The sequence below is a fragment of the Anomalospiza imberbis genome, chromosome 4 (genome assembly GCF_031753505.1).
Source record: "Anomalospiza imberbis isolate Cuckoo-Finch-1a 21T00152 chromosome 4, ASM3175350v1, whole genome shotgun sequence".
In the NCBI taxonomy this organism is placed as follows: Eukaryota; Metazoa; Chordata; class Aves; order Passeriformes; family Viduidae; genus Anomalospiza; species Anomalospiza imberbis.
Window position 1 is genome coordinate 45,133,860 of NC_089684.1, and position 21,003 is coordinate 45,154,862.

The following is a 21,003-nucleotide window of genomic DNA, read 5'->3' on the forward strand; positions in this document are numbered from 1 at the left end:
GTTCAAAGGAACAAAAGAGTCCAGGTGGTGTCCAGTTGGAAAGACTGAATTAGATGCTTTGCCTCACTGGTGGATGCCTTCTCCTCTACAATAGTAGCAGAAAGGGCATAAATAAGTTTTGCAGCTTGTTAGGGTAAAATCTGAAAAACAGCTGAAGGGGAGCTCACGTTGGCCTGCTAGTGGTGTCATGGACTATAGACAAGCAGTGGTGAAGAAAACAGTTCAGACAGTAAGCACAGACTTGTAGAATCCCAAAGTGGTTTGGGTTGGAAAGGACCTTAAAGCCCAACCCATTCCAACCCCCTGCCATGGGCAGTGACACCTTCCACTAGACCAGGTTACTCCAAACCCACTCCAACCCAGCCTTGGACACTTCCAGGCATGGGGCAGCCACAGCTCTGGGTAATCTGTGCCGGGGCCACAGCACCCTCACAGGGAAGACTTTCTTCCATATATCTAAGCTAAATTTCCCCTCTTTCAGTTTGTACCCATTCCCCCTTGTCCTGTCACTACAGTCCTTGATGAAGAGCCCCTCTCTGGCTTCCTTGTAGGCTCTTCCAGATACTGGAAAAGGTTGTGAAGTCTCCATACAACCTCCAGGGTGAACAGACCCAATTCTCTAAGCCTGTCAAAAAGAAGAGAAGCATGAGCTCCTCTCTTTTGTGTAGACTTCAGGAGTTGGATTTTGTTTCCCAAAGATGCTCCCAGTGCTCCTTTTTGTCCCCAAGACCTCTTAAAAATCAAATGGTGGAACTAGAAAACATCTGAGACTATATGAGCATGAGTCTGTTTGCTGAACCCATTTTAGTACCATTCCAGTCCACTTCAGTCTCTTCACAGCATTACATCCTGATCAGGCTTTTTGCTGAAGTTGAGCTGTTAAAAACTTAAACGTCCTTATTCCTCCAGAATGTTCTCTTGTGTTCTGTGTGTGGCAGAATGATTCTCCCGGTGGCCAAAACCACCATGCCCTCAGCTTGCTTACTTTGGCAAAACCCTTCTTCTCTCAGACTGGCATTCCAGAGGGCTGCTGAGAGGCATCATGTTCTGTCCTGGCAGCCCTGGGCCATTATCCCATTTTTTTCCTCCTTCCCTGGGAGCATCTGCTACAAACCAGGAAGAAGAGGGCACTTGGGCTGAGACCATAGAACAGAGTATTTCAGATGGAAGTGGTCTGTGGCAAGCACCTTGGTCTCGTGCATTTCAGGAAGGTTCTTTGGCAAACCCATCTCAGCGCTGTCTTTACCTGTCCCTGCCTCTTCCACTCTCCTGAGGCTCCTGTCCAGCAAGGACATTGTTCCCTCCACTCCAGGATTTGGTGGGTTGATCCTAACAAGGTTGATCCTTCCTTTTTTAAGAGACGAGTAGCCCAGGTGTGTCACACATCTAAACATGGATCTCTACTAAGTAACTTCTCTCCTAAAAGTGGCTCCGACTGCAGAGTTATTCCACCTCCTCCTCCATTATGATGATCATTCTGGAAGGGGATGGAAAGCAGCAGGATGGCGTATGGTTGAATGAGAAAACTGACATAAGGCGATGTGTACAAGAGCTCATCTATAATTCATCATGATCATTCCAGGCTTTTAGAAAGCGGAGGAGAGCGAGGCAAGGGAGCCCTGGGAAGGGGATGGAGGCCCTGCACGTGGCTGCAGCCAGCGAGGGCTGTCACTTCCGATGAGCACGGGCGGGCGGTGCCGGGCCACCAGGGAGAGCCGCGCTGCCTACCTGCTGAGGAGGAGGGGCTGCCTTTGCAGATGACTAGAAGGAGCCGTGGTGCTGACATCTCATTATTTCCAGCTTTGTTGCTCACTTTCCGGTCGTTGCTAATGTACCGGGCCCAAATTCCTTTGTGTGTTACTGTCTTGGGAGCCTCTGACAGCTCCTGCTTCTGGGGGAATGATGTCCAGGAGAGCCAGTGCTTAGTGTTGGCTGGTTTAAAATTGCAAGGCTAACCACTGGCAGCCATCAGGGAGAGGAGAGTTTGGATCTCAGTCCGCTGGCGCTGGCTTCCTTCTGCTGGCAAAATCAGGGATATGGCAAACGAGGTGCTCTGGGATTTGATCTCCTCCCAGGGGAGAGAGGGTCTGCTCTGGCACTGTTCCTCAGGTCTGTCCTTTGCTCTGTCGGTGTGTTCTGGCCGTGTCGGTGTTGTCAGCCCTGCTCAGGCTTTGTGGACATATCCCTGCCATGCAGATCAGGAAGATTGGCATCTCCCCAGAAGAGAGGGCTTGCCTGGACACAGCAGGGCTCCCTGGTATTGCATAGCTGTAGCTGTTCTCTTCCCAAATGAGGTGACGCAGCCTTTGCCGCTCCAGCAAAGGCCAGCCGAGCAAGGGAAGCATTTGGCTCTCTGCTCAGCACCAGGGAGCTCACACCTGCCTGGACATTGTGTCCAGCTTAGGCCTCCCCCTCTATTCAGTCGCCCCTCCATCCCCAGGGATGCTGGATGGAGATCCCAGGCTGGTCGGGGCTGGGGGCAGAGGGCCTGGGAGGAGTCATGGGGAGCTGGGACTGCTCAGTGTGTTGAGCAGGTGGCTGCGGGTGTATCTGACCACAAGGTACAGTAATGTGAAGGGCAGTAAGGAGGATGATGTGGTCAAATGCTTTTGGCAGCTATGGCAGATGACATAATAGGGGAATGTGGGAAATTTGGCTTGGATATTAGGAGGAAAACAGCTGGTGGGGAGATGTCTCCATCCATGGAGGGTTCAAGCATCGCCCAGACAAGACCAGGCTGCCCAGGTCTCTTGGTGGCAACCGTCCTGTTGTGAGAGGGAGGTTGGATCAGAGACCTCCTGCAGCTCCTTCTACCCACCTGTGGGTCTGAGCCCTGGTTCCTTCGGTGCCTCCTGGCATGCTGTAAGAGCAGCCTTTGTTTCCCCCGGCTTGCTTTCTGCTGCTTTGGCTTGCAGTGGCCTCTGTGTTACTCAACAGCCCAGGAAAAACAGCCATGACTCTGAAAACCCGTCAGTGCTTCTGTGGCTGGGATTCACGTGTCTAACTGCTCCAGCCTCGTGGGTTGGACATTGTGCAGAGTACAAGCACAGCAGGGGAAAAGGATGGTTAAGGCAGGAGGTTGTCCTGCTATTAAGTTAATTTTTTGACTATATACCTGCACTTCTGGGCTTGCATCCAAGGCCTGAAGTACTTGTGCAATTTCTTCCTGCTTCCATCAGTTTGGTTGTGTTCTCTATTCCCTCCTGAGCTGGTTATTAATTATGGAGACCGCAGAGATGAAGACCAGACTTTGCTAATGGTTGACTTTCCAGTGTTTTAGAGACAGCATTTCAGAGACCTGCTAATGGTATTTCTCAGCTTTGCTTTTTTAAGCCCCACTCTCATCTTGGTTTGTACCTGGAGTGAGGCAGGTAGCAGTGTTCAGGTGTTGGCTGGAGCCTGGCTCTCAGGGCAGGTCACATCTGCAGCACCTAGCTCATGCCCCTGGGTTGGAATGTCCTCTTTTTTTTGCTGGCAAGGAGAGCAGAGCCTTGCCTGGCAGCTCTCAGGCAGTGCAGTGACCCTTGCACAGTGACAAATCTCAGTTTCCTTTAGGAGTCGGGGAACAAATTCATGCCAAGCACTGTGCTGGGCCCCAGCTATCCTCACAAAGCCACCTATCTCTGCTCTTACCCACCGGCTTCCCTCAGAGCCTGTGAAGCCTTTAAAGCTGCCTGGCCAAACCCTGGTGCTCTCACATCTCTCCTGTCCCAGCCTTGTTTTTTCTTCTCCCCCTCTCCCAGGAGTGGCGCTGGGCTTGCTCCTCCTCCTTGCCCCATCTGGGCTGCGGGTGCTGCCGGCCTCGGCGCCAGCTCTGTCTGCCCTTTGCTCTCCCTGGCCCGGCTGTTTCATCTCCGTTCCTGCAGCAGGATCCCCTGTCCCTTCTGCTGCTGCCTGACCATCTGCCCCAAATCCTCTGAGAGATACGGCTCTCCCTCTCCCACCTTGTTCCCATTTCTCTGCCATTCACTTGTGTCCATCTGATGTGGGGAATCAGCGCTGTGTTTTCTCTCGTAGGCCCTGCCAAGCTGCTCCCTGCCTTTGCAGCTGCTACCAGCCTGCTGCTGGTCAACCAACCCCTGTGCAGGGATGCACAGGAAGGAGCTGCCTGCATCCCCCCCTCCCTGCCTTATGCTTAGGGGGACGGGAAAAAAAAGACTTGGGAAAACGGAAATGAGAGTGCAAAATCTCACTTTGGTTTTTCCAGCTCTGCCTGTTCATATCCCCCAGGACTTATCCCTGGTATCGGATGGCAGCTCTGGCCTGGGAGTCCCTGATCCTGTTTTGCAATTCTCCAGTGTCAGCCAGCAGCTTGGGCCTTCCTGTAAGTGCCCCAATGGTCACAGCGAAGGAATGTTCCCCCGGCCGGCCGGCCGGCCGCAGGGGGAAAGGTCACCGCGGGCAAAGGGGACGCCAGGCGAGCAGTGCACTGCTCCCGCCCCTTGCTGATGAGGGCAGTGCTCATCAGCACAGAGACACAAACAGGCTGGCTTATGGGGGAAATTGGAAAAAAAATGGTTCAAGAGGTTAAATATTTTGGGCAAGGCCCCACTTCCTTTCGCAGGGCGGATCTGGGAGCAGATGCAATGCCCAGGCAAAGTCCAGGATGTGTGCACGTTTCAGGGCTCTCTTAGCTGGAGGATGTTTGCTGCTGAATCTGCTCCCAAAAACATCTGTGCGTCCCTTAAAGTGGTGCCTGGGACAGAGGTTTTGGTCAGTTGCTGCGGCTCAAAGCAGCTCTTGGGCTGAGCAGCGGTGTTGTGGCTCCCTTCCCTTCCCTTCCCTTCCCTTCCCTTCCCTTCCCTTCCCTTCCCTTCCCTTCCCTTCCCTTCCCTTCCCTTCCCTTCCCTTCCCTTCCCTTCCCTTCCCTTCCCTTCCCTTCCCTTCCCTTCCCTTCCCTTCCCTTCCCTTCCCTTCCCTTCCCTTCCCTTCCCTTCCCTTCCCTTCCCTTCCCTTCCCTTCCCTTCCCTTCCCTTCCCTTCCCTTCCCTTCCCTTCCCTTCCCTTCCCTTCCCTTCCCTTCCCTTCCCTTCCCTTCCCTTCCCTTCCCTTCCCTTCTTCCCATGTGCCTGCCAACAAACCTCTCTGCTGGATGTGGCTCGGAAGGAAAGCTGTGAAAGCTGTGACTCGCGGTGGCCACAGCGGGATTTACATCCAACATTAAGGGCTTAACTCATCCCTGCCAGCCAGGGGTTTAGAATAACTGCCATGCCTCTTCCTTCCACCCTGGGGCTTGTAGCTTTTTTAATCCTGTCCTTTACACCCTGTTTTCCAGGCTGCCTTTGCTAAGCTAGAGCTTGCTCCTGGCACTTTGTTTTTGAAGCCTGGCCTGTTGCCTGGAGCTCCTGGGGATGCTGGTCACATTTGTCAGGGTGGGAGCAGAGCAAAGAAAGGAGGAGGAATTTCTAGGTTGGGCTTGCAAACCCAAGTTTTTCAAAATTCCCAGTGTGTTAAAAAAAAATACAGAGCTAATCTGGCCCTTGGTCTCTAGGTTACATTTGCCTCAGCCGAGGCTGAGCTCATGGAAAATTGCATCCTAGCTCCTGTGCTCCCTGCCAAGATTAGTAGGTTTAAAAACTAACCGATAACATCTTTGTAAACTTGGAGTCATTTCTTTAAAGCCTGCTGATCCTTCCAGCCTGGATTTTGGAGCTTTCCTAGAGATCCAAGAGAGCCAAACAGGACGATGGCATCTGCTCTGAAAAATCACCCAGGAGCCTCACAGTGCTTTCAGCTGTTCCCAAGGGAGGAAAGAGGCTGATGTTTGCCAAGGCCCTGAGGGGCGTGCTGGGATCCTTCTCCCTCTTCCCAACCGGATGCACAGCACACAGCGACGCTCTGCGCGTAACTTATAATAATCACCGGTTTTATTTTTAAAAAATTACAATAGAAAAGTACCTTTAAACATATTTCCAAAAGCAGAGTAGACAATGTGGAAGCTTCTCTCCTCTCCACGAGACAAAGTACAGGAAATAGTTTGCTAAAAGAGTTAGTCTGTCGCTTGGGAACGCTGGTATCGTTCCTTTTGGAGCCGCTCTGAGGTTTGTCTTGGATTTGATTTCTTCTCACATCACTTTTATCAGGCCCATTTTTTACAGAAGACCCCAACGGGACAGTTTCTGATGGTGAAAAACCCTATTTATTTTATCCCCCTGTCCCACCCTGGCGGCCAGAATCTCAGCCATCTTATTTTGGCCCACCCACAGGACAAGAGGAAGGAGAAAGGAAAAGGTGATGATGTTTAACGAGGCCACGAACAGCTGGGAAAAACCGGCTATGGTGAGACCTGGGCAGCAGCTGAGCTCAGTGTTCCCTGCAGCTGGAATGGAGATGGGGGAAAGGCAATGGAAGGAGAAGTTCTGCACCTCCCTTTACAAGAAACTGAAACCTGATAGAGGTTTTGAGTCAATTTGCTCTCTTCTTTTTCTGAATTCATCCTGGAGCAAGGAGAAGGAGAACTAGTATGTCAAGCAGTCTCTCTGCTGGTACTCTAACTCTGTAAAGGATGTTGGCAGCCTCACTTCTCATCTTTGCACATGGACACATGGGAATGCCACGCAGGGAGCAGCTGGACCAGCATAACATCGGCTCTAAAACCACAGGCCAGGCCAGGCCAGCACTTCAGCGTAACAGGAAGCCCCTCAGGACTCATGTCCAACCTCAAGGAAGCTGGCAAACCAAGGATTTGTTGGTATGTTTTTCCATACAGCAGTTTACGTTGCCCGTAACAGCTTGGAGCAGTCATGGCAGGAGGAGGAGGAGGAGGAGGAGGCAAATTGTCACCTTGCTACGTGTGTGGGCTGCCTGCCCATCCCTGATCCGAGCTGTTGTACCCCACGGAAGCTTTGCACAGCAGCTATGAACACAGCCCCAAGGTAAAAAAAAACAAGGGAAGTAAGTTCCTGGTTGTCCTGCCTGCTCGTCATTTGGTGCAACTGGGAAGAAAACAGTAATACTGTAGTGTCTGCAGACGCCTTGCCAACACGGCCAGAGCACAGGTCCTGAGCCAGAGGAGCACAGTTCCTACAAACCCGCATCGTGTGTGTCAACATCCTCACACTTGTGAACATCATGCCTTAGACATGCAGCTGGCGGGGCCAGGGGATAATAAGACTTCTTTACACACCTTGAAAGTCAAGCACGAAACCTGTGGTCCGACCTGGTGTAAGATTGTCCTCTTGAGGAGCTTTGGTACAAAAATACTTACTCTTGTTTTGTTCTTCGTTTTTTTCTTTTAGTTTGTTTTTTCTTTTTTTTGGGTTTTTTTTTTTGTAGTCTTCTTTCCTATGGTTCCATTTGAAAAGCCTTTTCAAACACTACAACAATGCCTGTCAAACCATGCTTTCAGGAGTAGCACACTCTTCCTTACAAATATACAGTGTAAAAGAGGAAAATATTATTACTAGGTATGTTTTTCTTTTTTCTTCTAGGAGAGCAGATGTGTGATAGAGGCTGTGGGAAAGTCTTGGAGGAATCCAAACTTGTGTGAGGTTTTTTTTCAAGCCTGAAACAACAAAGAGAGGTGTTAAAAAAAAAAGAGCAGCTGTGATGGAGGAAAAAGGGCTGTGGTTAATCTCTCTTCCTTCGTGGAAGGAAGGAAGCGAGGTAGGGGGGAGAGGGAGGCTTGTTTTGGGAATTCGTGTCAGGACCATGCTCTAAGGACAGTTGTTTAGCAGGGAAAGAGCAAGGTAGGACATGGCTGCAGGGAGAGGCCATAGCATCCCTGGCACAAAGAACCCCACTGATCCCACTTTGTTCCTCCCATTGGCTTCAGTCCCCGGGGTTGGAACTGGGAAGCTGGGAGTTAAGTGTGAGTTGCATTTTGCAGTTAAGAGGAGTTCAGTCTCTGTTGATCCAAGGCAGGAAGCAAGGACGGAGATGAGATTAGCGGGGGTAATTCAAAGCCGAGAGGCATTCTTTGGCTGTGGAAACTCTCACCCCAGATAACAGCGATCAGGGTGGGAATGGCGGAGCCATGGTTCTGCAGGGCACTAGCTGGAGCAGCCCCAGGGTTGTGCCAACCTCAGGACCTATTCCCTCAGGGACATCGTGTTGACTTCCTCACTCCTCTGCCCCCTTCCCAAAGCAGCCAAGCCCGCAGGGTGGCGTCCTTACCAGCACACTGAGGTCCTGTGGAGAGCACATCAACCCAGTAGCCACCTTGGAAGACTCCATTAATACCCACAAGACTGACTGTAGGCCACCATCACACACCTGAGACCTGTGGGAGGACACAGCAGAGAGTGAGGGGGGCTGGCACTGGAGACTGAGGTCATTGTGCTCTGGGGAGGGGTGATTTCCCAGTGACTGCAGTCAGCACTTCCTGAGGGGACAGCTTGCAGCTTAGTTGGGCCAAAGATGGCGCTTGGTGGTCTCGGACGCCTTTTCCAACCTGATTGTGGGATTAGCCCTGCCATGATGGGCTCCAGGCAGCAAATACAGACAGATGCAGTCAGGAGAGCCAGGCCCTCAGCCAAACCCTCTGTGCCCTTCCCAGCTGGAGGAGCCTGGAAGGGGAAACAGGAGGTCCCTGAGCCTCCATCCTCGCCACCCACTGTGGCTCTTGGGCTGGTGGACCTGCATCGAGGGATTTGCTCATCTCCCCTTCCCAAAAGCGTCTCTGCTTACGTTTTAGCTGGAAACATTGCCATGTTGCATATTTTGGAAGAACCATTGGTTCCCAAAGCCTCGCTACTCCCTATTTTTATCTGCTGGGTCTAAAATAGCCGGTGAATTCTTTATGGATCCAAGTCTGGGGCCGGCTGCAGCCAGGGCTGGGCCTCGTGCCCTCCCAGCTGAGTGACCTTGTGGCCGTAGCACAGGGCTACTGATGCCAGGCAGATGGGCAGAGCAGTCACATGCGAGCATGGGCAGCTGATGCCAGAGCTTTGGATCCACTGGCATTTCTCCACAGGCGGGTGTGGAAGCAGGAGGCTTCCCAGCAGGGATTGTTCCCAGCTAGGATGGTCCAGGCAGGCTGGGATCGCAGGCCAAGCAGTGCTCAGTGTCCACCAAGGCTATTTTCCCTCTTCCATATGAGTCCCCTTTGTTTATTTATCCACAAAGGCCAAAGTTATTTGTAGAGCGTATCTTGCAAGGTTTTTTCCATCTGAAGAGGTCCCAGATGGAATGGGATCCATCCCTCCCTCCTGCTGGGCAGCCGGGTGCTAGGTAAAGCTGTGCTTCTTGTTTTGGCAGCCCGACCACCCAGGGCTGCCTAGATAGTTTTCCTTAAGGTTTAATGAGGTGATGGTGTCAGGGCTGCCTTTTCCATCACAACACCCTCCTCTGGCATGATGCCTTTCCATCCTGCCCCACGACATGTGGGAAAGTGTTGGGGTGAATGGTGGCATGGACATCCCCTTCTGGGGACGAGGAGGGAAATGGACTTGGGGTGTCTGCTGAAAAGTGGCAACCCACCCTGAGCTGCTGGAGACCCTGGGAGTCGCAGTGGGGGAAGCTCAGGATAGAGGTGGAGGTGGTCCCCAGGCAGCACAGAAGGATGGGAGCGGGACAGTGGCACTCACCCGGCATTCAGCAGAACTGACGGGACTTCCAGCCCTGAGAACCAGCCTCGGAGGGAGGGAGCCAGCGCATCTGCAAAGGCAAGGGGGACACAAGGTGAGAGGAGGGTGGCTGCCCACCCTGGCAAAATCAGGCTACATCTGGGATCCCTTTTCCTGGCTTTTCCCAGGCTCAGGGTGGAGGGAGGTTGGAACACCAGTAGTACAGCCATCCCAGCTCCAATTCCAACAGTTACACTGAGGCTGAGCACAGCCCCTGGCGTGGCTGCTTCCAGCAGGATGGAGCTGGAACAACAGCACCATGGTCCCACTGAGCAAGAGTGAGCTCACCCTTCTTAGCTCCTGCAAAGCCTGCTTGAAACGGGGCGGATAACATCAGATGCCAAAATTTGGCATGCAGGCACTCAGTGCTCTGCCAGATAACTCCGAGCCAGCCCCACCATCCATCCTGCAGTTCCTGGTCCCGCTGCTGTCTGCAGGATCCAGCGAAGCAGCTCCAGTTTGGATGGTGGCACCAGTCTCCAGCCCCCACCCAGCAAACCCACAACTCCGGCAGCTGCACAGGAAGATGGGAAGGTGCAACCAGCACCCTCCCCACTAGGCTGATATTTCACATCAGGTAATATTGCTTCTGTCTAACATCAGGTCTCAGCCTGGGTTTTCCCGAGGGACCCTCAGAGCTTCTGTATGCCTCTGTTTCCTTGGCTGTGCACTTCCCTGAGCAGGGCAGGTGCTGCCTGTTAGCAGTTATTTGACAAGGCAAGTACGTAGCTGCAATAATATTTACCAACGCTCTTCCTATGAACAGCAGGGCCCAAAAAGCTGGAGTTTCATCCAAAGGCTGCACATGGTTTGCACACTGAGCACTTCTCCTCACCCTTCTGCTCAAACCAGCCCCTGGCTGCTCCAGCTCCAGTGATGATGGCTCTGAATAACCTGGCTCAATCCTGGCGAGCCAAGGCCAAAAGCCTTTTGGATGCAGTTTATCTGGCAAATCTATTTCCATGTGCTTGTTACCTCCTGTTCATCACTGAGCTGGAGCCGGCAGCTAGGAGCAAAAGCCAGGATGATGTCCAGCATGGATGCTGAGGAGGTAGCTGCCCTTTCCCCTCTTGTGGCAGGGGTCCTTTCCCAGCATCCCCATGATGCTGCAAGGCTGGCACTGCAAAGAAATCCTCTTCCTCCGCCATTTCCACTTCTCCTCCTCTTTCCCCGCTCCTCTCCCAGGCGGATGGTTAATTTTTAACAGCCACATGCTGCCATCGGGGGCCAGCGGCAGTGGAAGCCGGCAGAAAGCGCTTGTGACGAGGCAGCACCTCGTCAATAAAAGATGGACCCTCCATTTGCGCTTTGCTTCCCTCTCCTCCCCGTGAGAGCTGTTTGGCTTCACACCCCATGAACAGCACATCGCATCCCAGCCATGCTGCAGGGGCAGCCAGGGGTTCTGGAGCCCTCATCTCGCACTGGCAGCCGGATGGTTCAGTGCCAGGAGCGATGGGGATGGTCCAGACCCTGAGAGCATTCCCAGCCCTCCCTCCTCCCTCACCACCTGCCCCACCACAGGTACCAGCGAAAGTAGGAAGGCAGAGGCAGGTGTCTGGGGAAAGACAGGACCCCTGCCAGTGTTCAGCTCCGTTTGGGAGCCTTCCCTAAATCTCGGGGAGCGGGGAGTGAGTGCCTGTGAGCCGGGCGGAGTTAGTGGTGCGACGAGCACCGAAGGGAAGGCGGGCAGGGGAGGGTGAGCGGTGGAGGCGGATGGGTCGGAATTACCTGGGCGTGCAGCGAAGCGGGATAGGTGAAAGCAGGAGGAGGTAGAGCAGGTGCTAATTCCGCTGGGTACAGAGGGTACGGCCCCCACACTTCAGGGCTACTGGGGTAAAGTGCAGGCACTGTGAGCTCATCTGCAAGAGAAGAAGAGGGAGAGTTAATGGTGACCAAAAGGCTGTGACCCTCGCTGCATCCTTCCTTCTCCCCTTGGTGCAGGAGCAGAACTGGCCCTGGACGAGTGTGAGATGCCACCACTGAGAGCCGACACACAAAGCCAACACAGCATTCCCCCGCTGGGATAACACGGGGTGAGCAATGCTACGGGGCTGGGGGCATCGCTCAGGGAGCCAAAGCTGGGCTCCTTGTCTCCAAGAGGTTTAGTAATCCCAGGGATTCAGCAGAGGAGAGTGTGCAGCTCATGCCCGTGTGCAACAGCAGGGTGAGGAGCCGGCGTCTGCGCAAGAGAAGCTCTTCCAGAAGCGGAAATGGGCATGGAGCACTCACAGCAGGGCATCGCCGAGGTCTCTCCTGAGACCTCATCCTGCTGGCTGTCACCTGTCCCAGGTCCTCTCCTTTGGGAACCCCCCAGCACGTGCCACCACACAGCAAGCAGGTACCAACACTTCCAATGGAACCTGATATTCCCCTTGGCCACCCCCTCACGGTATCCCTGCTCCTTCCATGCCCTGGTGCCTGCCAACCCGAGTCCTGCTGGCAGTGCAGGGGGTACTCACAGGGCTCCCGGGCAATGAACTGAGGTACGGCGGTGGGGAGAGGGGTGCTGGGATTTGGGGTGCCCACCAGCTTGTTCTTGGCCATCTTGGTGTTGGCCTTGGCAAACTCCAGCCGCAGCGTCTGGGGGATCTCAGGGTCGAAGCGGATGCCCTGCGGGAGGGAAGGAGGCACGGCGGGTGGGCGAGCACTGCCGCGTGCCGGCCCCGCAGCAAAAATAACTCCCCGTTATTTATGGGTTTTTTCAACTTGCAGCCCTGAAATGAGCTAATTTGCCGGGCCCCGAGGCAGCTCACATTCCTCCAGCATCTTTAGCATCGGCACCATATTTGGCAGTCGGCATCCCGCAAGGCCAAGCTCTTATCCAGAGGGATTAGTGGAGCCAAAAAAAAAAGTTTTACATTGAAAACGAAGGGAAGGAAAAAACAACCCTGAACCAAAACGCAGGGAGAGCTGGGGAGGAATTGGAGAACCAGCTCCACACAGTTCTGCCTGTGACTGTGTTCAGGTAACTTCACAAGTTGCTAAAAGAAAGTGAAATTTGTTTTTTTTCTTTTGCAGGCTTAGCTGGGATTTTTCCTGCTGAATAAACAGCAGAGGCTGGGAATGCTCTTTCTCACTCGTATCTAAGGCTTGAGTTCTGAGGGTTCAAGCCCTCCTGGATGGCCCTGAGAAAGGTGAGAGGGATGCAGCCCTCCAGGAGGGAGGATGCAGCTGAGAAACAGTGATGGGATTGTCTCGAGGGATGGGGATGCCATGGGGCTGGCTGGCATGGGAGGTGCACATCCTAGGGATGGAGGAATTCAGAGAGTCTCTGGGGACAGGGAAACAAGGGGAAAATGGAGCAATGGAGTGGCTGAGCCAGGCACACTCACGTTCAGCGCGTTCTTTGCTGCCTCCGCCTCGGAGCGGCTGTCGAAGCTGACGAAGCCCACGGGCTGCAGAGGAAGGACAGGAGTCATCAGTCAGGTTCATGGGGAGCAGAGAGGGGAGCCCCTCACCCCAGGGAATGGTGGGATGGTTGCACCCTTTGGAGCAGCTCCTACCTGCTTGGAGGTGAGTTTGATGAGAGACCCTTCGTACCCCTGCAAGGAAAGGATTAAAAAGGGTGTTTGGTGAAGATCCCCATGATTAAATAATAATAACTGAATAGCTCACTGAATTAGACTTCAGTGGTCTGGGGCCGTGGGGCTGGGGCAGAGGCCATCCCCATGCTTTCAGCCCCCCTTTCCCTCCCCAGTGTGATACCTTAAAGGGTCTGAAGAGCAGGTAAAGTTCCCGGGGCTTAATGTCCAGAGGCAATCCGCTGACAAAGAGTGTCCTCACCTGGAAAAGAAGAAAGGAGGTTCCTGGGGACCCTCTCTCGTCCCTAACTTGGGGATACACCACGCTCTCCATAGCCAGAGAGACAATGCCAGCCCAAGGGGAACCTCCTGGGCAAGACAAAAGCCTCAAGCCAATGTGCTGGTTTTGCATCACACTTGAGTAATGCTGAATTTTTGGGAGAGGTGGCCCCATCCTTCATGTGGCCATGGAGGAAGCTGCTAAGGCACTGTGGACGGGTAACAGAGACCCGTCCTCACCCCAGCAGTCCTCTCCAGGATAAAAAGCTCACAGAATCCCAGCACCTTCCTACCACGGTCTGGCAAACAGGATTTCTCCCCGTCATCCCCAGCGGTTCCTGGACTCCACAGACAATGCCTATTGTCTCAGTTTAATTGCAGCAGCTCATTAAGGACTGGGAGAAGCAAACACCAACTCTTCCTCCTGGAGGAAAGGCTCTGGTTTAGAGGGGGCTGGATTTAAGCAGCTAGTCCCTGGTTTGTAAAAGTCACCTTTTAAGGAGTTTTAACCCTTTTTGAATGGATGTAATGTTTATCACGGTGCAGCATCCTCAAAGCTGGGATGTTTGGCAGAAATTCTGCTCCCACCACCCTGAGGGGGGATGTGGGGCTTGTCAAGGATGGGCAAACTGGGATGATTTTGCTTTACAACCAGTTTGTAACCAAGAGAGCAGTGTGGGGAACTGAACCTGCTGTTCCTCTCCTAATCCCCAAAATCTTATCCTAACCCTTTGGGCTGTAGAAGGGGAAAACCTCAATGTATTTTATTTAATTTTTTTTGGCCAGGCACCCTGCTTGCCCCATTCCCTGGGAAAGAGACATGGGAAACAGCCAGAAACAGCCAGCCCAGGCCTATTCTTTTGCTGACATTTCTTCTTTCTCTTGCAGATAAGCTATCTCCCCCATCTCCCAGCCTGGGAGCAGCAAACATTCCTGCTTTGTGGAACAAAACCTCTGGCTGACCTATATCTATTAAATAACAAAAGGTACTCAGCTGTTTGCACACAGCCCTTGTGTCAACAGCCCCAGTGATACCCATCCTGGGTGCCAGCATTATCATCACCATCATCATCCCTGTGGGTACCAGCATCCAGGCTGGATGAGATCAGCAGAGAAGGGATGTCCTCACCCCTTCCTGAGCCAGGGCTACAGGCAGGCACAGCCTGGTAGCCTGTCCCCTCTATTGGGACCATCCCCCCAAGCTCTTTAGGGGACCCCTGCCAGCTTTCTGTCTGTCTGCTGAGACCAGGGAGTGATGGAGCATCCCACAGTGTTCAGTGCTGCCCCGTCCCCCAGTGGAGACATTGTCCAAATTTCTAGGGCTAGGGAGGGATTCACCTGGAGTATCTCCCCTTGTGTCCATGAAATTCAACCTAAAGAAAGCAAACTTTTCCTTTCCTAGGGTAAAAAGTACTGGCTTGCAGATAGGTTCTCCTGAGCACGCCTGCTGTCCAGGGAATCAGCTCTCCAGATACATCCACCCTCCCAGGTGGGTTTACATCCTGAGCAGGCCAAACATCCCTGCACAGTGTCCCCTGTCTCCCTCATCCCTGGAGCCATCCCTGGCTTCCTGCTTCTCCTCTCTTTGGGGAGCTTTAGGAAACACTAGGGACCTCCAGTGGGAGGGACTGGGGGTAGTGGGGAAACCTGCTGCCAGCTTGCTGCATCCCTGAAATCCAAACCTGAAATCCAAACCGTGCATGCCCAAGCCTGCCAGACCATTTGTCCCCAAAGCCACATGGGAGAGAGACAGAGATGAAAGATCCCAAGGAGCCCTCCGAAATTCAGCCCCACAGAGGAAGGGCTTCTCTTCTCTAATGACTTTGTTTTCTCTGCAAGTTCAAACGTGGGTCGGCCAAGTTTGAATCTGTAAAATTATACAGCAGCAAGAGGGAGAAGGGCTCCAAAGGATCCCCCAGCTGGATTCCAGCCCCAAAAGGGTTTTTGGGGCCCAGGGCAGGGGATGGACATGAGGTCCTGGGTGCTCCCCATCTGCACCCCGCAAATGCACCCAGCCCCAGGGATGTTGGAGTATATCCCACTTAAACAGCATCCTTTCGCTGGCTAACGAGCAGGTGGGACTGGCAGAGCAAGGGAGCATCCTTGGGGATAATCCCAGCAGGCTGGACAGATACCCTTTTGCCAAGGGAATGATTCTAGACAGAAATATTACTCCTGCCCTTAAATGGAAGGGGAGCTTTGGCCTTCAGGGAGCTGCTCCAGGTTTTTTTGTGCTGAGAGATCCCAGGGATTCAGTCCCCATCCTCTACCAGAAACACTCCTAGGGCAAAATCCTTCCCTGAAGCAGGAAAAATGGAAAGCCTTATCAGAGAAATTGCCAGGCAGCAGGCACATATATGTTCTCCCATAGGGAAGAATTACTCCCTCAGAGAGGTGGATCAGGCACGGCTCCTGCTCCCAAGGACGTCATGGGACAGGGCCAGACTTACAGCTCTCGAGCAAGGATTAAAGGGTGCTGGAGCATGGGATTCCCCCAGCTTAAATCCCACAGGTTTTTTGGACATCCTGAGCTGTTTCAGTTCTGCTGTACGAACATCTTTCCGTTTCTATTTGGTGGAGCATTTCTCTGTCTCTCCTTCTTCCTTAAATTTGGGGTGAAACCAAAGATTTTTTTAAAAGCCAGAAGTGCCAATGTTTGCTTCAGGAGGAGCTCAAAGGTGACCACCTTGACTTTCTTCCATGGGGATGGCAGCTATGGGACTGCTCCAAGTCCATTTCCCACAGTCCTCCTCTGCTCCTGCTGCTGCACCCCACAGCTCCCAGATTTGCCAGGGCTGCTGGATCCTACCTGTGTTGCCTCACTCCTGATGTGTCCCCTCCTGGCTTTTGTTCTCCCTGCAGGAAGTCTGCTCTTCATCTGTGCTACTCTCCTCTTCCTTGGAAATCACCTCCATCCCTCTTCTGGCCTGTCCCTCTCAGCTTTGCATCCCACCATCCCAGTCTGTTGTCCCTGAAACCCTGCATCTTGTCTTGGGCCAGTTTAAGGGATACTGGAAAGGATCTGTGGAGGTTTCCTGAGATGGTCAGGGCTGAGGACATGCAAGGAGAGGCAAAGATCTGGGCCAGGAGGTGACTGGGGTCTCCAGAGCATGGATCAAGGATGACCCCAGCATGAAGAGGTCTGTGATGGAGGGCCAGCAGCCCTCCTCCTCCTCATGCTCACATGAAGCCACAAGCCAGGTTTGTCTCCTGCAGGTAAGGAGGTACCAGGGGGGCATTTGCTTGGCTTGGACCCCCATCACACGGCAGTGCTCGGAAGGATGCCGGGTGCCCCAGCAGCAATGCCCTGCCAGCATGGTCCTGGTCCCCTGCCCTGCCCTGCCCAAACCACCCCCGGTAAACGTTAACAGGCCCCGGGGAGGCGGGAGGCGTCCGTGTGATTCATCCACGAGGCATTTAATCGCCTCCTTCAGCCCAGCTCCCATCCCTCGTCCGTCCGTGCGCCCCTTCCAGCGTCCGTGCGCCCCTTCCAGCGGGGCTCGCTTTAATTCTCCACCAGCCGATTATCCGCTTGACTGCCCGCCGCCGGGGAGGCACCGGATCCCGGGGGGAGCGGGAGGGCGATGGCACGGGGCTGCCATCGAGCCGTGCAACAGGGCGAGCAGGGCTTCCCCTCCCATTCCCGGCAAAGCGGGGTGCTGCCTCCCCCGCGGCGGGGTGCATTCCCGCCCCGCCGGGATTAGTCCTGGCATAAATAGTCTCTTGGCTAATGGAGCGTCTTCCTCGGCTGGGTTTAGATTCCCGGGCTGTGTGTACGCATGCCTTCAGCCCGCAAAACTCCCCGACATAAACAAGGTTGAGGCCGAGGGATGCCGGCTCCTCCGCCCGGGGGATGCGGGAGGACCGGGATAGATCTCCGGCCTCGCCACCCGTAGCCGCTTTGCTGGAAAATCACGGTTCTCGCACGTCCGGTGAAGGACGGGAGGAGAGGAACAGCCCTTGGGGAAAAGCGAGTCCAGAGCTGCCGGGGCTGGAACGAGGAAGCGGCAGAGGAAAAGGCAGTGAGCAGCCAAGGGAGCAGATGGGGGATTGCAACAGAGCGGAGGAGCGGCGGGATCAGGCGCGGGTCACACTCGTCCCTGTCCCGCCTGGAGTTTGCTCCCAAACCCTCCAGACCCCACGCTTCAAGGAGGGAAGGAAGCAGGAGCGCGGGGGGGATGCAACACAGGGGCCATGGGGGCAGATTTTATCCACTCGCTGGGCACATTCCCCCTAGAAAGCATCCCTGGGGTCCCCTCCCCATGGCACGGTTCCCCCGGGATGAGGGATCTGGCATGGGATGGGGACGAGGACCACGAGCCGGGCTCTCCGCAGCCACTCCGCTACCAAATAAGGCCGCCGCCGAGCCTTTTACATGCCGTTCTCGCCCAGCCAAAGTGACGTGACCGCCTTCCCAGATTGTTCCGGCTCCTCCGTGGGGAAGCCCCTGGCCCACAGCTCCCCTGGACGGGGGGTTCCTTCCCGGGGGAGACAGGCGAGAGGGACGGGGAAGCCACCCGGGCGCCAGGAGCAGGCGGGAGGAGCGGGCATGAAGTGGGGGCTTTTCCCACCTGGAAGCACCCCGACTGGCCTCGCCGGGATGGGGACTGCTTCTCCCTCTTTTCTGAGGGAACAGGAGGTTGGAAGGCAAGCCCTGGGAGGGGGGAGGTGAGGCACAGTAGCTGAGTAACCCCTTTCCCTGCGCTTGAGCAAATAGACAGCACCGGCTCCTCCAGCCTGGGCTGGAACAAGTCCTGCAGGGAAAATACCTGCCTGGCACCGGAGCAGCGCGGCTTGCAGGCAGGAGCGGGCATCGCCCTCCTCGTGTGTCCGCGGCTCAGTGCGTGTCCCTGGCACCTCCCAGCCCTCCCCTCCGGGTGTTCCCCATGTCCGGCATCACCGGTCAGGGGGTCCCTGAGGATCAGCAGTGCAACAGCCAGCCCCGGGCCCTCCGGATCTGCCCGGGAGCATAGCGAGGGCTGCCCTTTGCCGGCATGGTTTTGGAAAAGGCCATGCTTTTGGAAAAGGCAACAGGCCTCCATGGGTGTCACCCACTGCCATGCCCACCAGAGCTGCAGCATCATCTCCCACACACCCCGCAAGGCCCCCAGTGGAAAAAAACTCCCCGTTTTTTAGGAAACTTTGGGAAGTTTGAAGCCAGAACCACCTCTGGAATAAGCAAATGAAGGCAGGCGGCAGCGGGCGATGGAGCTGCGGTGTTGATCCCGGTGTTGGCCACCAACCGGGGAGCCCAGCAGGGACCTGCTGGAGCAGCCCAGCCGGGTGGAGGGTAAGGAGGAGATCTCAGATCGGAATCTTCCCGCTCTCACCCTCACAAAGTCCAAATTCCCATCTCAAGGTCACGGGCAAAACCAGGAACTTTGCGGCTGAAATGAAGAATACCGGCTCTCACCGTGACGGGGTGTGGGGTTGGTCTCCCGTGGGGATGGGAGCGTTTCGGACATTTTTAGGGTGAGACCCATGGGAAAGAGACGCGCGGCCGCTGGGTGCATGGTATCCACGGGCACCGGCAGCGGGACCGGGGGGAGCCTGATTTATCCCTCACGCCCCCCGGGGCGATCCGTGTCACGCGTGGGGCTCCCCGCGCCCTCAGGTTCCCTCCGGCGAGGCGGAGGGGCGTTTGCGGCGAGCCCCAGGGGGATGCGGGCCGTGAATGGGAGCGTCCCGGGGAGCGGGGATGCGCTCCCGCCGCTCGTCCCTGTCCCCGCCCGCAGCAGCCCCGGGTACTGGGAGCCGGCGGGAGCCCCGCGGCGCGGACCCACCATCCCGCGGAGGTGCCTAGGCACCCGCGGAGCGCAGCTCCCTGGGACCGCGGGTGGGGAGGGGGAAGCTGGACCCCCTCCGCCCCAAATCCCCGGTGCGTGTCCCCCCCGGTACCTCTTCCTCGGGCAGGCTGGTGTCGGCGGGGCCGCCCTCCCTGTCGGCGGGGACGCTGCTCATGGTGCGACCGGCCAGGCTCCTCGTCCCGCCGGCGGCAGCCGCGTCCGGGCGGGCGGCGCTGGGGGCTGGTCCCGGCGGCGGCGGGGGGGCCGGGGCGGGGCGGCGCGGCCGGGGAGGGACGGGGCGGGGGCGCGGCGCAGCGGCGGGGACGGACCGGGCCGCGGGGGGATGGAGGAGCGCAGGGATATGGGACGTGGGCGATGGGAGCGGGGGACACAGTGCTGGGAACGTAAGACACAAGGCCACAAGACGTTACGGGGCCACAGGACACGGAGTTGGGAATACAGGGCAGTACTGGAGACATAGAAGACAGTCCAGGACATGGGGTTGGGGATACCGGATACAAGGCTGGGGACACGGGTCACAAGAATGGGGAGATGGACAGAGTCTCAGGTACATGGGACACGGGCTGGGGGTATAGGACAGGGCTGGGCAGAGGGCACACAGTCCTGGGGACACGGGACATAGGCTGGGGACACAGGACGTAAGGTTAAGGATGCAGGACACCAGGCTGGGGACATGGGGCACAGTCCCAGGGACAAGAATGCATCAGGGCTGCGGGGCAGAGGCGGGGACAGTGCTGGGGACACCCGATGCAGGGCTGGGGGCAGTGGAAGGACCAGCGGGAGCTCATCAACCCAACTGGCCCCACCTGGGGGCTCAACCCCTCCCTGCCCGGCCGGGGACTGCATTTAGCCTTCATGCTTAGGCTAGGCTTTTGCTGAGCCTGCGCTGGCCCTGGCATCGTGCAGGCTTCGTTCTAGATCTCGGTGTTGGGTCGTTCCAGCCCTGCAGAGCCCCAGGGAGGAGGCTGTGCTCCCGCAGGGCTGCGCTCAGCCCCGCAGCAGGGTGAGGGAGACCCTCGGGGTGGAGAGCAGCAGCTGTGTCCCGCCCAGGTGCTGCCCGCGCACAATGCTCGGGCCGGAGGTGACACCGAGGACATCCTGCCTGGGGCATAAGGCTCCTTCCCGCTTGCCTTTCTGCGCCCCATCGGCCTAAACAGACCTGGAGGCAGATGCCCGCCTGTCTTGCCGGCTGCCCAGGGGACACAGCCTGGCCACCCACAGGTTTGCAGCATCCCCGCAGCAGCGATTCACAGGACAGAAGCTCTCGGGCCGGGAAGGAGGCAAAAATGAGCTGTGCCAGCTGGATTTGGGGGAGTGGGAAGTGTCTGGCTACAAGGGCAGCTGACCCCAGAGGGAATCTAGAGCACAGGGACTGATGTAGTCACCCGAATCTGCTGAAGCCTCTGGCTTTTGGGGTAGATTTTCAGCAAGGGGAGAATTTAGAGATGTATTTTCTCTCTTTGTTTTCCCCCTCCACAGGTATCTCCACAAAAAGCTCTAGCTGGACAGTGGGTGGGGCAATAATCACAACCCTTATTTGGACTCAGCTTTGGGGAAGAGCTGCAGTTCCCCAGCAGCGCTGGAACCCAGGTTGGAATCACAAACTGGAAAAAGGGGAGGTTTGGATTTTTTGTAGCCATGAAACTGGACTTGGGGAGAAAATCCAATTTGGTCCAGCAGATATTGCACCGCTTCCTTTCCTAGAAACTCCCGGTCCCAACCCAAAGCCCCATGTCCCACCAAAATTTGGATTCCTCTGTGATAGTTACTGATCGTCTCTCCCTCTTTCCTACAGGAATTTCTGCTGCCTCGATGTCCACCTGTGTTTCCC

General features: G+C 55.6%; 1 protein-coding gene across 4 annotated transcripts; it reads right to left on the minus strand.

The window, feature by feature from the left end:
* Positions 1-5,844: 5,844 nt before the first annotated feature.
* Positions 5,845-19,413, minus strand: RBPMS (RNA binding protein, mRNA processing factor). 4 transcript variants are annotated; one of them, XM_068188272.1, is made up of 9 exons: positions 19,264-19,413; positions 13,271-13,348; positions 13,069-13,107; positions 12,898-12,960; positions 12,025-12,175; positions 11,294-11,424; positions 9,527-9,596; positions 8,115-8,220; positions 5,845-7,503 (listed from the first exon to the last, which is right to left on the minus strand). In XM_068188272.1, the coding sequence occupies exons 1-7, from the start codon at positions 19,324-19,326 to the stop codon at positions 9,534-9,536; spliced, it is 588 nt and encodes a 195-aa protein (XP_068044373.1). In that variant the 5' UTR covers positions 19,327-19,413; the 3' UTR covers positions 5,845-7,503; positions 8,115-8,220; positions 9,527-9,533. The 4 variants fall into 4 exon arrangements, with proteins under 4 accessions (XP_068044373.1, XP_068044374.1, XP_068044371.1 ...); XM_068188273.1 differs by lacking the exon at positions 11,294-11,424; XM_068188270.1 differs by lacking the exon at positions 19,264-19,413 and having other exon boundaries at positions 13,271-14,262.
* Between the last annotated feature and the right edge of the window lie 1,590 nt (positions 19,414-21,003).